Source organism: Cyprinus carpio, chromosome B23 (assembly GCF_018340385.1).
Source record: "Cyprinus carpio isolate SPL01 chromosome B23, ASM1834038v1, whole genome shotgun sequence".
Classification (NCBI taxonomy): domain Eukaryota; kingdom Metazoa; phylum Chordata; class Actinopteri; order Cypriniformes; family Cyprinidae; genus Cyprinus; species Cyprinus carpio.
Genome location: NC_056619.1, coordinates 15,858,377 through 15,874,756, shown reverse-complemented (window position 1 = coordinate 15,874,756; position 16,380 = coordinate 15,858,377). Strand labels below are relative to the sequence as shown.

General features: G+C 40.6%; 2 protein-coding genes across 2 annotated transcripts; both read left to right on the top strand.

The window, feature by feature from the left end:
• Nucleotides 1-967: 967 nt before the first annotated feature.
• On the top strand, nucleotides 968-4,342 carry LOC109079381 (protein lifeguard 2-like). Its single transcript, XM_042751484.1, is given in 10 exon segments — nucleotides 968-1,066; nucleotides 1,146-1,210; nucleotides 1,298-1,351; nucleotides 1,532-1,582; nucleotides 1,787-1,804; nucleotides 1,940-2,020; nucleotides 2,253-2,343; nucleotides 2,451-2,546; nucleotides 2,668-2,721; nucleotides 3,363-4,342. Coding segments are annotated over 10 exon segments (720 nt in total). The 5' UTR covers nucleotides 968-1,009; the 3' UTR covers nucleotides 3,516-4,342.
• Nucleotides 4,343-5,954: 1,612 nt separating this feature from the next.
• Nucleotides 5,955-13,062, top strand: LOC109046125 (sentrin-specific protease 1-like). The gene is made up of 18 exons (XM_042751486.1): nucleotides 5,955-6,534; nucleotides 7,029-7,090; nucleotides 7,168-7,367; nucleotides 7,492-7,576; nucleotides 7,657-7,840; nucleotides 7,994-8,141; nucleotides 8,294-8,412; nucleotides 9,091-9,374; nucleotides 9,471-9,534; nucleotides 9,615-9,653; nucleotides 9,758-9,842; nucleotides 9,923-10,054; nucleotides 10,501-10,662; nucleotides 10,818-11,021; nucleotides 11,229-11,308; nucleotides 11,462-11,546; nucleotides 11,638-11,733; nucleotides 11,831-13,062. The coding sequence occupies exons 1-18, from the start codon at nucleotides 6,398-6,400 to the stop codon at nucleotides 11,891-11,893; spliced, it is 2,229 nt and encodes a 742-aa protein (XP_042607420.1). The 5' UTR covers nucleotides 5,955-6,397; the 3' UTR covers nucleotides 11,894-13,062.
• Nucleotides 13,063-16,380: the final 3,318 nt, after the last annotated feature.

Here is a 16,380-nt window from a genome sequence, read left to right as displayed (position 1 = left end):
AACACCAACCCGTTAATGTGGATGGGGTCATGCGTGCTTCCTTTCTTCTTCCTGAAGTCCACAATGAGCTCCTTTGTTTTACTGGTGTTAAGGAGCAGGTTATTGTCAGCGCACCATGTGGCCAGGTGCTGAACCTCCTCCCTGTAGGCAGTCTCATCGTTGTCACTGATGAGGCCAATCACCGTGGTGTCGTCTGCAAACTTAATAATGGAGTTGGATCCATGCATAGGCTTGCAGTCATGGGTGTAGAGGGAGTAGAGAAATGGGCTCAGCACACAGCCCTGTGGTACGCCGGTGTTAAGTGTGATGGTGGAGGAGCAGGTGTGGCCAGACCTAACATGCTGAGGCCTGTTGGTCAGAAAGGTCCATGATCCAGTTGCAGAGGGAGGTGTTAATGTCCAGGTCTCCAAGTTTTGTGGTCAGCTTGGAGACGGCCCGGATGCCAACTAAAAATTAAATATGAGGAGGCAACTGGTAATACTACTTTTTCCTTTATGGATTTCCTTTTTAAACTGATCTTTAAAAATTATTATTTAAGGGGTAGTCCAACTAAAAATGAAAATTCTGTTATCATTTATTCCCCTCGATGTAATTTAAAACTTTATAACAGAAAAGAAGATATACTAAAGAAAAAAAAATTAAACATAAAACAGTATTGGAACGAATAAATGCACATGAAATACTATGGAAGTTAATGGGACCCAAAACTGTTTTGTTTACCAACATTCTTTAAAAAAAAACCTTCTATGTTTCACAGTGATGGAACGAATAAATGCATACAGGTTTTGAAGGACACAAGGGGCAGTAAATGATAACAGAATTTGCATTGTTGGGTAGACTATCCCTTTAATTCAGTAGATGCAAATGTATTTGGACACTATATACTATATTCATTACCCATGACAGTCACAGTGGATGTTTCAACTTGAGAAACAAAATGTTTCACATTTTCTTTTTATTAGAAGGTGGAAGCCCTTGTTATAGTGGAGCTTATCCTGGAGATAGTGAGATGCTCACAGAATTCAGCTGGGATGACCAAAACATCTGGAGGATATTCATCCGCAAGGTATTGTTGCATTCTTTTTAGCGGTTCTGAGCTGCTGTAGACAATATGGAGTGAATTAATGTCATATTATTTCCTGTAGGTGTACACCATCCTGATGCTCCAGCTATCTGTCACATTAGCCTTTGTGGCTGTTTTCATTTTCTGGTGAGTGTATGAGCTGAACAAATGTTCATAATGCATAACTCCTTTTATTTAAGCTTGTTTAACAAGTATGTCTTGTTTAACCTGTAGTGAACCTGTGAAATATTACATACAGACCAACCCTGGCTGGTACTGGGCATCATAGTAAGTACACTTTATTATTTTGGGTTGACATTGTAAATGCAAACCTTAAAATTCAGTTTGAATATAGACAGCATATAATATAGTAATTCAGTAACAGTGCAAGTTCATACTTTATGTGTTGCTATGCACTGTTATCCACTATAAATGTATAATGGCTTGATTGTCTTGTTCTCCCAACAGTGTAGTGTTTTTTGTCACATATTTGACCCTATCCTGCTGCCGTGGACCCCGGTGAGTGTATTTGTAGAGATACAAATGCATATTAATATAATATAATATAATATTGTAATATTTCTTATTTGTAATATATAATATAATATCATATAATTTATAATCTAAAATAATTTTATTTTTTTATTTTAGCAATTAATTTCTATTTGAGCAAAATTGGCACATTATATAATATGCGTTCATTTCTATCTTTTCTACTTACAGGAGGCAGTTCCCATGGAAGTTTTTTTAACATACACACTAACAACAAGTGTAAAGAACCAAAAGAACCTTATGTCTTTGGTTATCAAACTAGCTATTATTTGACAAATACTAGTATTGATCAAGAACAAGCCTATTTTCACATATAAAAGAAAGTCTTCTTCTGTTTAAAACATTAATCTCTCCTCTTCTGTTCTAGACTCTGTCTCTTTCTTACATGACAGGAATGCTCTCCAGGTAGTGTCTCACATTATATGTGTATTGTCTTTTTTAACATACACACTAACAACAAGTGTTAAGCATGTTCTGCATATTTTATGGGTTCATATTCATATTTCCACTTTGTTATACTTGCACAGTATATTGTGTTATGTCACAAAATAAATTAAAGTGTAGTATTTTTGCATATAACAAGATGTCAGGTTTTTGATAGGCCTATTTCTTATTTAAATATTTTCCCTCTCTCTAGCTACTACAATACTAAATCTGTCGTCATCTGCCTGGGTATTACACCCCCTTTGTGTCTCTCTATAACAATTATCTTTAGCTTCCAAACCAAGGTTAGTATTTTTAAAAGCAACACATATTTTCATTTTTCTTGAATGAAATTATTTTTAACTGTAATCTGGAGTATATTTCTTCTGATCAAATGTTTGTGATTTTACAGATTGATATTACTTCATACCAAGGCGTGCTGTTAGTTTTCTGCACAGTATTGTTCATTTGTGGACTCGTCCTGGCAGTCATCCTGCCCTTTGGATATGTAAGTACCTATGTTAGTAGTTGACTGGTAGATTTATTATTTCTCAGCAGGGTGCTGGACTGTAATATTCACAGAAATAAGAATGTACTTTCACCAAAGTTTTTCTCTTCTCTCTTTACAGGTTCCATGGTTGCATGCTGTGTACGCTGCCTTGGGAGCAATACTGTTTTGCATGGTACATAATTTTAAAATAATTTCAACTCAGATCAGTATTAACCCCTGTAAAGCCTGACATATGGTATAATCAGAATTTGTTTTTGTTTTTTTAAATGGAACAGTTTTTGAAACCTTTAGACAAGCCTTGTAGGGAAGAAAAAAAATTGAATATGTTTTTTTTTTTTGAGTATACATTATATTAGGCTTTTATGGCATGATATATTGATAATATGGAGCTCATACACAAGTTGCTTCAGTCCAGTAAGTGTTCATCTTAATATTACTAACAATATAAAAGTTATTCTTATATTTATAAAAAAAATCTGTAAAAAAAAAAAAAAGAAAACATCCAAACGGAAAGGCATTTTACTTGCTAAAAAATATAAACTGTCAATCAGACAAAAGAATGAATGTTTTTAATTAAGAGGCCTTTGTGGTAGTGGCGCTCCTTTGCTTCATAGGGTTTAGCTGTCCATGTATTTATTGATTTATTTATTTGTTTGAGTAACAGAGTAAAAAGTGGATAATGCACAGTCAGCATATCACTACTGCTAAATATAAATCCTGATAAGGTTTTTAGGACCCCTACACAACATTATCCCTTGTGTTTGTTAGTAATTATTGTCATTGTATTATTGTAATCTCTCTCTTGTCTTTTAGTTCCTGGCATTTGACACACAGATGCTGATGGGGAAAAAGCAATACACCATAAGTCCTGAGGAATACATCTTTGCCACCCTCAGCATATACCTGGACATTGTTTACATCTTCACTTTCTTGCTCCAGTTGTTTGGAACTCCTGAACGGGAGTGAATGTGCTGTTAACCTAAAGCTCCGACTGCTCTTCTTTTGTCTCTCTGATCTGAGTGATCATGTCTTTCCAGCATGATATGGATCTTCAGTGCACGCTGTTGTGTTTAAGCTCACCTCAGCTTTTACGATGTGCCACGCATTTGTCCTGTAGCGTGAAGGAGGTCTTGCATATATATTGCTTATGTACACTGGTAAAACTTTAACAACATTCAGCTAGTTTTACAACTGGTGTCATAGAAAACAAAACAGAAAATATCAAATGCACTGGTGTCAACTGTGAAAGCTGTATGATGTCATTAGCAGTGAAAGTGTATGAAATATTAGAGCATCACACTGAGGTGAAACTGTGTAGTAGGATTTACCCATCGATGTCAACCGCATTAATCTTTGTGTCTGACCCTGCAAAAGTTTCATATGATATCACAGCATGAGGACATTTTAACTAATCATTCTGAGAAACTAGATATTGTGATGAATATTTTCATAACAGAGTGTTAACAAGTTTTTTGAATACCTGGCTGGGTTTTAGGAGTGCACCTATGAATCAAAGTAACACTTAATTTGTACAGATTTGATTTAACATATTATAATAGCACAGATATATTTTTGAAGAAAATGAGTTGTAAATGATTTTGGATGTGTACATAGATTTACAGTGTTCACTAAAAGAGTGCAAACTCACTGTAGCTGGATTTAAAAAGAATGCAGTGCTACATATTAGAATTTTTTCTGTTTGTGGCCTTTACAGTATTGAGACATTGTGTGACCAATAAAATAAATTTATTAAAATGTATTGAATATGAAATGATTAAATAACAAGTATGTTTCAGTTGCAAATTGGCAAAAAAAGATGCATTTTAAATATGAATGTTCTTGTATCTCTCTGAAAACATAAATATAATCCCTTCTATATATTTGTGTGCAGGTGTGTTATCATAACATTATAGACAACACAGCTGTCTCTCTTTTTAATAAAACAACAAGCTTACATCTCATATATGGGGGACCTTAAAATTTCATTTATGTCAAAGAGAAAACCAGGATTAATAGACTAGTTTTGTTGTCATTTATGGGGAAAATGTGCATGACATTTAAAACTCTTTCTGAGATCTCCACACCAAAATTAAAATTTTGTCATTAATCACTTACCCCCATGTCGTTCCAAATCCGTAAAAGCTCAGTTCGTCTTCGGAACACAATTTAAGATATTTTGGATGAAAAGCAGGAGGCCTGTGACTGTCCCATAGACTGCCAAGTAAATAACAGTGTCAAGGTCCATAAAAGGTATGAAAGTCATTGTCAGAATACTCCATCTGCCATCAGACGTGCAATCTGGGTTTTATGAAGTGACGGGAACACTTTTTGTAAGGGAAAAAAACTAAAATAATGACTTTATTCAATAATTCCTTTGTCAACAGTCTCCTCTGTGTCTCTCCATATCACTGTATGCTGCCTATGCTCTTCTCTGTCAGCCGCGCCACAAGAATGTGCTGTTTTATTTCAAATCAAAGCTAAATATATGTAGAAACACCGCATCCTTGTGGCGCGGATGAATATCTTAAATTTTGTTCCGAAGACGAACGGAGCTTTTACAGGTTTGGAACGACATGGGGGTAAGTGATTAATGACTAAATTTACATTTTAGGGTGGAGTATGCCTTTAAAAGGGTCATATGATGCAATTTAAATTTTCGGGTTGTCACATGTGGTTGCCGCAAGCCCAGCGGCCGGCCGTTCCTTTGTCGAATCCGCTGTGTGTGATGCTGTGGTTTTCGTTGCGAAAGCGCAACTACTTTGCTTGGCCTTCCAAAAGAGGAAACGACTAGAAATCAGTGGTTAAGTTGTATTTACAACACTGTTCCAGAACAGTCCAACCCAAATATTCAGATGTGAGCAGCACATTTTATGGAGGACTGTTTCCTGAACCTGGAAAAGTAGCCTACAATGCCATCTACACACAAAGGCTGTGTAATGAAAAATAAAAATGTTCATTATTAATAGATGGGCATAGAGGAGCAACAATAATGTACAAAACCGCATAAACACATTGCATTACACCAAATACACAACATAATGTTCTTTTTAGCAACGTCATATGACCCCTTTAATAAATTTGTAGATGCACAATTCTAAGAAAAGATAGAAAGATGGTTGAATGAAGGATTCAGTGACTCGCTCATAAAACACAAACATTCATTTATCGCCACCTACAGGCATAACACTGTAACCTGCAGAAAGAGCCACTGAACGAATCACTAAATCATTCAAACTATTGGAGTCACTGAGAATAATCAACCCCGTCTACTATAACAGTGTATTTAAAGTTAAAGCATACATAAAAAAGCACTGAAACACTTTGCACTTGATCCCACCATTCCTCTTTCAAAACACTGCGCACTGATGACGCGCTTCCGCTCCGCTCATCCAATGGGAAAGCGCTGTTTTAACATGTGGGCTTCGGCCATGTTCTGCTTTTAAATAAGGAAGAAGCGGGAGGCGTTAATACAACTTTGTGTACTCAATATCTCATTCACAGTATGGCTTACGGCTTCTGAGAAAATCGAGTCAGTTAGGAAAAAAATATCCACAGCAGATACTAACACACGCGCGCAGCTGTCTGGAGCCCGCCTCACCTCAGATGTAATTATTGCTGGGCTGGTGTCTCGCGTGTTAGCAGCTGGTTAGCTGATTGAGCTAAAGATCAGCGGCGAGGGTTTATCTGAACTGGTTAAGTCGTGTTTAAGTCAAGGATTCAGCTACTTTTATCTAACAAAGCTGGTTAGCAGTGGCATGCGGATGAAGGACAGAGGGAGCCCGCGTTTGGGACTTCGCTGACAGCCCTAAGGACTTACCCGCTATAATCGAGGCTCTCAGTCTTTCATCATGTTTAATAAGTTCTACGAATGGATCGGAACCGGAATCGCCAGTCTGCGGAACGGAGCTCCAGCTGATGGGGTTCATACCGGTTCCGTGAGAGTGGATCCGGACGGGACGTTACGGAGAAAGAGACCACTAGACTGGTAAAAAGATTGTTTACATGTGCACATAACTGTAAGGGTTTTACTTGTAAGTCCAAGAACTGTTCTCTTATTTATTGTTTGGGCTTACAATGAAAGTTCAGGTCTTTAAACTGGTTTGTGAGTCGCAATGTTTTGGTTCGGTCATTAAAGCGCGAACTGTTTTGATAGCGTGACGTTAGAAACGCGTGCGCGTCCCGAGCTCCTGATAAACCATTCATTTTCTTTATTTTTTTTTGTTGTTTATTTTTCTTTTCTTTTGTCGCTTATTGTAATGTATGAAACTGTATTGTTTTCCCGAGTATATTTGCGCGTTTGCTGCTTTAATAAAACAACTGAGCAACCTATAACAAGTTGATGTTATAATATTCTATTCGATTGTTTTTGTTTATTATGACTATATTTTATTTTTATATAAGTATTAATAATGAGCAATTGTATTTATTACACGTTCATTTATAATAAAATACCTGTCTCAATTTTGGATTTTCTTATAGTTTGGAAGATGGAGATTCAGTTGATCAGGAGGAGGAGAGAGTGGTGAAGAAATTCAGAATGGGTAAATAAAACCATTCTGAATACATGATAAATCTAATGTATGCCAATTACAATAACGTTTTGGTTCTTGTTCTCCAGGAGATATTATGGATACAGTGAAAAATGCAGCCGAAGGAGTGAAGACCCATGGTTCGAGTGTTGCGTACTGGGTAAAGAACAATGTCATACCTAACCCGGGGAACGTGCTGCCAGCATCACCGGGTCCACCTCAAACAGGAATACCATCGGAACCTGCAGCCAATTCTGCTACATCAGCATCTTTGAGGGCGGAAAACAAGGTACCTTTTTGCTCATTAAGATCTTAGTGGATTTTCTTGAGATCAGGTATAACAGAAGAGCAAAAGCTGTCGTGCAGTCTTATTAATTTTGTCTGTGCTTTACATTTTCTGCTTTTTCGTAAAGTTTGTGGATCGGTCACGTGATATACTTGAAGACACATTTGTAGCTCCATCTAGTTCAGTTGACTGGAGGACTGTCACAAAATCTGGTAAGGATAAAAATAGTTAAAGTTTTGTTTTTCTTTCTGCAAATAACATATGCTGACATAGTCTTTTTTTGTTTTGACAGATTCCTTATGGACTGAAGAGTCAGTGACCATATCAAAAGCGAGCAGAAGACAAGTTTGTATGGACCATCCACCCCACGAGACACACAAAGCTAACGGACACTCTGTTAACTTACCCCCTGCCTCCACGCCAAAACCTTCCCCCTCTCCCCGCTTGGGCAGATCCCTGTACCACCGACCACAAAGGTTCAGTTAAATCTAAACTATTCATGACATTTATGTTAAAATGATTTTAGATTTTTGTTAATTTTTTTTGTTGATGGGTAAATTTTGTCTGGTTTGAAAGAGTGTAATAAATCCAAGGTAATGAAACTGAAAGGAAATTTGTTTCTGTTGTAGCTTTTTGTCATCTTCTGATACCAGTTCAGGAAAAGCCACATGTACTAGCCTGTATGAGAAGACCTTTCCCATCCGAGTGGTCCAGAGTCCTTCACATGGCAGCTCAAGCCGCCTCCTCCGGGCCAGAGCTCGCTGTACAGCACAGGAGGTTAGACACTCATTGGACTAGTTTGCTTCAAATTATGTAGCCCTACAAACAAGTACAGCAAATCTGGATATTGCGGTTTTTTAAATTTATTTATTAATTTATCAAAAAAATTGTGCAGCCCTACTTAGACTTTGCTTTTACTTTTTTTATAGTCGGTGCGTGAGGAAGAAAAGGAGGTTTACAGGCAGCTCCTAGCCATGGTGTCTGGTGGCCAGTCCACCTTCCTTCACGATGGAAGTTCTCACTCCAGCATTCGCTCGCATCGAGATTTGTGAGTATCTGTGTCGTGCTACTTTAAAATGTGCGTTCATGTCTGTGACTAAACCTGAGCTGTTTAAAGGGAAAGTTTATTATAAATCGAACATTGTGTCATTCTGTTGCTCACCTTCATATCATTCCAAACCCATTAAAGACTTCCTTTTTTAATTGGCAGAACACAAATGAACTTTTTTTAATATAGATTTTTTAGTATTTTCTCATTCTTATTGTCCATCCACTGAAAGTCTATAGACCCTATAAGATCATAATCCAAGAAAATTGAGACAGTCACTTTATATGATTTAATTTAGGCTTTTATTCACATAAATATTAATCAGCACAAATGCGTAGAGCTCATTAAAAATGGTAAAGACAGAAGGCAAAGCTGTGCTTACTTGACATGCAAGAACAAATCTCGTTGGTTCTTACAGAAGCACAAACTCATCAAGTAAGCACTTTTGATCTTCCATTTACCATATAAACTACTCGATTTGTATGGATTGTTTACAATGTCTTCATGAACTTTCTAAAGTTTCTGTGAAATTGGCTTTAAATGTGGGACAGATATTTTTGAAGATGAGCAAAAGTTATGGATTTGGATCAATAAGAGGGTAATTGATGACAGAATTTTCAATTGTGAGAGAACTGATGGTTTCTCTTATTTACAGTGAAACTTTTGGTCTCATTTCAGCTCCAGCTTCCTGTCGTCCAGTCGAAGTAGTCTTCATTGTGCCTCTCCAGCAGGCTCCGGCGCTGGAGTGCCGTCCTACGGGTTGTCCAGTCTGCCTCCCAGCCCCCAGCCTGGGTCCAGCCAGGCGTCCAGCACCCTGCCCAGTCCTGGTGCGTCCTCTAGCATTCCAGAGCCTCAGCTATGGGCCCATGACCTTGAGCCCAGCACGAAAGGACCAGCTGTTCTCTCAGCTCCATCACCAGCTGCCCTTCAGGATACCTCCTCTCAGGACACACAGTCATCAGGTCAGTTCCCTTTCTTTCTTTCATTCTTTCTTTCTAATGTTTGTAATGTAATTCTGGCTTCAAGGTTGTCTTATTGTGTTGTTTCACTTTCTGTAGCTAATGATGGAGATTCAGTCATTTTTGTAAAGGAGAAGCTGGGCAAGAAGCGTGAAAGCTCAAGGTAGGAGAACATTGAGTTTCATCTTTTCATCCATTTTTTTTTTTTTTTTTTTTTACATAACCCTATCTTGCCCTTTCTAGTGTGCCGTGCTTCCAGGCTGAACTTTGGATCAAAGAACTGTGAGTACTTGTTTTCTCATGTCTAATATGTACAAGTATCAGTGCTTTTAGTTTGTGGAAGTGAATAGCTTCTGATATCGCCTGCCTTTGCTGTGTATTGTCAGGACTAGCCTCTATGACTCTCGAGCTCGGGAGCGACGGAGGTTGATTGAAGAGCAGGAGGCTCTGGCCTCTCAGCTCCTGCGCCAGGTGAGTAAGTTTTCCATCTTTTTATGCTACACCTGTGTTTTATGTGACTAACCCACTCATGCTCTCATTTGTGCCATCAGCGCCTCTCTAGAGAGGGTCGAGCCGTCCCAGCGAGTGTTGAGCTAAAGGTTCGAGTCCCTCTAGAGAAGGAGGTTCCTGTTGCTGCTGTTATCCAAAAGCCTCAGCCTATGAAAAGTATCATTTCACACCCTGTTTCTCCTTTTTGTCAGCGCTTTCATCTGGATTTAAACTACTATAAAAAAAAAGAACATATCACGCTTTCATCTGGATTTAAACTAGTTTAAATCACAGAGTCATTTGTGTTCTTCGCTGAGTTCAAGCGCTTCACACTGTATCTCACAGCGCTGTTTAGTGCTCACGTGTAAACACATCTGCTCTAAGCTCGTTCTGCGCTACCGTTTGAACTTTGAGCGGAGCACATAAATGGTGCGTGAGGCACGGTTTAAATGAGTAGTGTTCTTGTGTTTTCCGCTTTTGGTGTATAAACATTACATCGAACACTTATCGACCTCTTGTTATCGTTTTATCGAGGAAAATTCTATCATGATAATTGTCTCTACCAATTTATCGCCCAGCACTTCCCTCATGTTATTCTGAACTTGAATGACTGCGTTTCTTCTGCGGAATATAAAAGTAGTGGTGTGTTTACTGCTCATGGTGCTCACAGGACATGGAGAAGGAGGTGAGCAGAGCTCTGAGAGGCGGCAGTCAGGATGAGGTTCTCAGCGAGGGCTTCCGCCTCACCATCACCAGAAAGGACCTGCAGACGCTCAACCACCTCAACTGGCTCAATGATGAGGTCAGAGCTTTATTACATCATTCAGGTCTCTGTATAAACCTGCCAGTAAATGGATACTGAACAGTCTCTTCTTAATCATTTTGTGTCGGGCGTTGCCATAATTATCAGTTTGTCTATGACTTGAGGTCCTGACTGGTGTCTTTCCTCCATTTCAGGTTATTAATTTCTACATGAACCTGTTGGTGGAGCGCAGTAAACAGCCCAACCTGCCCTCTGCTTACACCTTCAACACCTTCTTCTTTCCCAAGCTGCGGAGCTCCGGTTACAATGCTGTCCGCCGCTGGACCAAGAAAGTGGACATCTTTTCTGTAGACATCATATTGGTGCCTGTCCACCTGGGGGTGCACTGGTGCCTGTCTGTAAGTAGCTAACCAGCACCAAGGTCACATTGAGGACAAATACATGGAAGATGCATTACTTTCTTTCTGACATTTACAAGTATTCAGAATAGCATTCTAATACATTTCAGTCAGTTTAATAAAGGAATGAATAATTCAAATAGATTTGCTCTTAAGTCAGGTGAAGCATTGTTTAAAATTGTTCTCATTTCTTTTTCCTTTTGATAGGTGGTGGATTTTCGTAAGAAGAGCATCACTTACTTTGATTCAATGGGTGGAAACAACGACGAGGCCTGCAGGATATTATTGTAAGTGCTGCTTGAGGATTAGATGATGAAACGGGTCTGCAAGAAGTGCCTTTTCAAAATGAGTCCCATGATAACCCATTAAGAAATAAACGGAATAAATTATGCATGATTAGACCTTGTCAAAAGTCTCTTAACTGTGTCTCTGTATAACAGAAAATATCTGAAACAAGAAAGGGAAGACAAGAAGGGGCAGAACTTTGATACCTCAGAGTGGACTCTAAAAAGTAAAAGACCCAATGTGAGTTTTCCAACGTAAGAATTATGTAGGGCTTAAATTGACCAAAAAAGCTCCAGGATCATCTCAAGGTTTCTGTCTTCCGAATCCTTAGGAGATTCCTCAGCAAATGAATGGAAGTGATTGCGGAATGTTCACATGCAAATATGCTGAGTACATCACCAAAGACCGGCCAATCACATTCACACAGGTGAGCATCAGTTGTGTAGATTTTGAAATAAATTATTAGGTTGGTCACACTTGCGTAAGGATTTTTAATTTGAACTTTTCTTTCATTTCTCAAACAGAAACACATGCCCTATTTCAGAAGACGAATGGTATGGGAGATTCTGAACCAGAAACTGTTGTGACTGGATGATTCTTTTGTATAGAACATATTTTGACATGTTGTATGGATATGAGGGCTTCTGTGCACTTCAGGAACCCTGAGACAAATGTGGGATGCCCTCAATCACCGGTCGTTTCTATGCTGTCTAAATGAAACTTGGGAAGTCTTCATGCAACTAAGTGTGACAGTCTCAGTCAGGGCAATGGTTTTATGCCATTTTATAGTTCCCTATAACTTGACATGCTTTTGCTTTGTCAGCAAATGTTGTTTGACTGACTATTGAAGGATGTTTTCATAGTTTCAATCTTTTCTTGTGCTGCCATTCTTCTGCAGTAGTTGTCAAAATAAGGCCTGTCTTAAGATGATTTCAAATGATCATTTGTGTTAGTTGGCAGGGAGTGTGCTTGATCTAAAATCATAAGAAGTCATAAATGTTACAGTAATATGATGAGTGTGATTTACGTTGATGTCTTTTCACTCTAGGACAAGTAAAATAGCTGGAACTGACAATCACAGACTCACTCAGTGGTTTTCTAATGAAAACAGCAGTTTACGTAATATTTGTGATATTTGATACCTGTATGTTTTATACAGATGCTGTCAAGATAATTAACTAAAATTATTTTACATACAAAAGACTCAATTAGAGTCTTCTTTTTGGAAAGGCAATTTTTTAAAACTTAATTGAGTTTTGTGGTTCTTTTTTTTTCCTAGAGATGATGAAACACAAGAACACACAATGCTTTTGACTTCAGTATGTTTTGGGATGGAGTTCTGCCTTTACAGACACGTTTATTTTTTTTATCAGTATTTGGTGGCTTTGTAATAACTTGGAGTCCTATGATCATTTCGGTCATCTCAGACAGGCTGCACTTAACATTTATTTGATTTTTCACAACCCAGCAGTGTCATGCATCTTGTTTTTCTGTTCTGTTCTTACTTGAGGTTACTCTGTTCTTCCTTTTGTGTAAGAGAAAACTATTTTTGGCAACTGTTTCTAGGTTTTTTTTTTCTTGCAGGATATTGACAATTATTGTATATACAGTGACTATACAGTAAAATTGAAGACATATTTAATACTCATTTTGTACCTTTTATTATCTGTTTTTGTATGTGGAACAGATCTTACTGGAAGTAAATTCCTAAGGTTATGTGTGTATCAGACGATAAAATGAAATAATTTCAAATGAACCCTTGTTTGAGTCATGTCTCTCAAGCTAATGTTAAATGTGCTTTAGAAATGAAATTGGAAAGTTATTTGTGTAGTTATTTTTTCTTTACATATGAAATTCTTTCTGATAAAATTGTAAACAATACCATGTAGACTGATTCCAACCATTCAAAAGTTTGAACCAGTTGTGCCATGATTCACTAAATAAGACTAATGTTACGTCTTCATTTGGGTGTATTGGGTATATATGAATTTCTGTTCCTCTATATACATATATATATATATATACAAAGTGAATTGTTCATATATATACACACATAGCTGTAAATAATACAATACAGACTTATTCAAACTGATAATTTTGTTTAAACTTTTCCGGCTCATAGATTTGCGCTGTAGGTTTTTGATTCGTTAAATTGAGCCACGTGAATTGTTCGTGTTCTTGAACCAGACTAAACACGGTTCGCGCGTGATACCCGATGCAACTCCAGAGAGAGCGACCTCGCCTTCTCTACGATGTTGTTTCAGTTCATCGCATAACAGCCTGCAAATCCAGATAGCAGCCGTCTCAATAGGCAAACTGATTTGCATTCGCCTTCAGCGATGACTCAAATCTCTTCAATGGATTTGGACCTGAAGTCGATCATTGGCCAAGATCGCGCGTATATATATAATTTCCTCTATCTCAATACAGAGGATCACTGATTCCGCTGTAGGTTTTTGATTCATTAATTTGAGCCACGTGAATTGTTCGTGTTCTTGAAAACACCCTGCAAACTCATTCACGGGCAGAGAGAGCGACCTCGCCTTCTCTACGATGTTGTTTCAGTTCATCGCATAACAGCCTGCAAACTCATTCACGGGGGCATCGGGCTATATAAGCAGCCGTCTCACCTAGGCAAACTGATTCATTCTCCTTCAGCGATGACTCAAATCTCTTCACTGGATTTGAGACCTGAAGTCGATCATGCAGCCAAGATCACCGCCCCTCGTGCGCTCCCATTTCTCTCCTCCCAGGAGCCTGTGAGGAAGAAACAGCAGGGCAGAGGATCCCAGCGCCCGGATGAGATCGAGCTCATGTCAGCTCAAGGCCCAGTCGGCTCTACCCAGCCAGTCGACGCCAGGTCTTCTTTGGCCTTCTAAGGCCTTCAAGGAACTCAGGCTGGAGTGGTCTGCGCCTGAGGAGCCCTCACGCAGCCGACTAGATAAGTGGTTCCTGCCAGGATGCCACCAGGCCCCTCCCCAGAGAGCTGCACCCTTCTTCGCTGAGGTCCACGAGGAGCTCACAAAATCTTGGCATGCCCCTTATTCTGCCCGCCTCAGAACATCTACCTCTCACGCCCTCATTGTGGTTGATGGCGTGGGGCAGAAGGGCTATGAGAAGATCCCTCCAGTGGACGAAGCCGTGGCCGCACACCTGTGCCCACCTGCCACCATTGGATGGAAGTCTAAGGCGACCCTCCCATCCAAGCCATGCCGGACGACTTCGGCTCTTGCGGGACGAGCATACATCTCAGCCGGCCAGGCTGCTTCGGTATTGTACTCCATGGCGGTGCTTCAAGTGTACCAAGCCAAGCTCCTCCGCACAACCCAGCCACATTTAAGGAGTTGCGCAGCGCTACAGACCTGGCCCTGCGTGCTGCTAAGGCCACCGCCCAGGCTATCGGGCATTCGATGGCCAGCTTGGTGGTATTGGAATGCCACCTCTAGCTGAATCTGATGGAGATCAAGGACGCGGATAAAACCGCCTTCCTTGACTTGCCTGTCTCCCCCACTGGTCTCTTCGGCCCCTGCTGTGGATGGGTTTGCTGAGCACTTCACCGCTGCACAAAAGTTGTCCCAGGCTATGCAACACTTTTTGTCCAAGCGCTCATCTTTGTCTGCCTTAAATCACCCCAAACCAGCGCCAACTCAGCAGCCTGGTAAAACTACACTGCCGGAAAACCAGCTCACACTGCGGCCTGAGCCCCGACAGCACTCGCGCTCTGCTAAGCACTACCCCCTTCCGAAGATGCAGGGACCCCGGCCCAAGATAGTGCTGGACCCAGCGTCTCAGAAATCAGCCTGATGCACCAGTCAGGAAGAGGGGGAGGCTAAGTCCCGCTGTGGCCGGACCACCCTCCAAATTGCCTCATCTCCCCTTCCCGTCACCCCGTTCTGTTCTGGGTGTTCGAAGCGATGTGTTTGTTGCCTGCACAGAGCCCAGCATAGCACCCTGGCAGCGCACCGCTGTTATGGCGGATTCAATAAAACAAAAACATACTCAAAAAGAGAGCAAATTTCCTCTTTTACTGTTTACGAGCACCACAGTTCCTTACAGCGACTCAGTGCCTGAACCAATACAACCCCTTGCCATGCAGGCCATCCCCAGTGTGTCTGAGTGGGTGATGAAAACAATAAAACAAGGTTACGTACTGCAATTCTCTCGGAGGCCCCTGTTATTCAACGGCGTGGTCCTATCCTCTGTGACAGGCAAGGGAGTGCATGTCCTTCACTCAGAGGTGAAATCTATGCTGCTAAAATTGGCAGCTTGCGGAAACCTTTACGCCCAGACAGCTCTGCCGCTCAAGAAGTTTCAAAAGATGCTAGGTCTCATGAGCTCAACATCGCCAACTCTGCAGCCAGGCCTGCTCTGAATGCGGCCACTGAAGTTTTGGCTAAAACCTCAAGTCCCGCCCCATGCCTTGCGGCATGGTCGCCACATGATCAAGGAGAGCCAGGCGTGCAGTGCAACCCTGGCCCCTTGGATGAACCCCAGCTAATACGAGCAGGGGCAAGCGGTGAGGATAGTTGGCAGATGGAAAGTCATCTTGACAAATGCTTCCAAGATGGGCTGGGGAGCCCTGTGCGAAGGCCATCTGACCTTTGGTGTCTGGACAAGTGCAGAAAGCAAGCTCCATATCAACCACCTGGAAATGCTGGCTGTATGTCGAGCTCTCTACGCTTTCTTATCACTCCTGGCAGGGAACCACATTCTAGTCCGGTCCGACAACATGACAGTGGTGTCCTTCGTAAATCGCCAAGGTGGGCTCTCCTCATAACCCCTATTCAATCTAGTAAAAAGCATGCTAGAGTGGGCCCAGCACCACCTGCTCTCGTTGAGGGCAGCGCATGTGCAGGGTGTTCTGAACACAGAGGTGGACATGTTGTCCCGGAGCAACCTCCCCTCAGAGGAATGGAGGCTCCATCCCCAGACTGTTCAAAGGATTTGGGACGTCTTTGGGAGGGCAGAGGTTGACCTCTTCGCTTCCGAAGACAATTCTCATTGCCCAATCTATTTTTCAAAAGTCAAGGATGCTCTGGCCCACGACTGGCCCAGTCTCCTCCTTTATGGTTTT

Coding starts and splice junctions, on each gene's coding strand:
- LOC109046125 (XM_042751486.1), top strand. CDS start 6,398: ATGTTTAATAAGTTCTACGAATGGATCGGAACCGGAATCGCCAGTCTG. Junction 9,535..9,614: donor AAGAAGCGTGAAAGCTCAAG/GTAGGAGAACAT, acceptor TGCCCTTTCTAG/TGTGCCGTGCTTCCAGGCTG. Junction 11,309..11,461: donor GAGGCCTGCAGGATATTATT/GTAAGTGCTGCT, acceptor TCTGTATAACAG/AAAATATCTGAAACAAGAAA.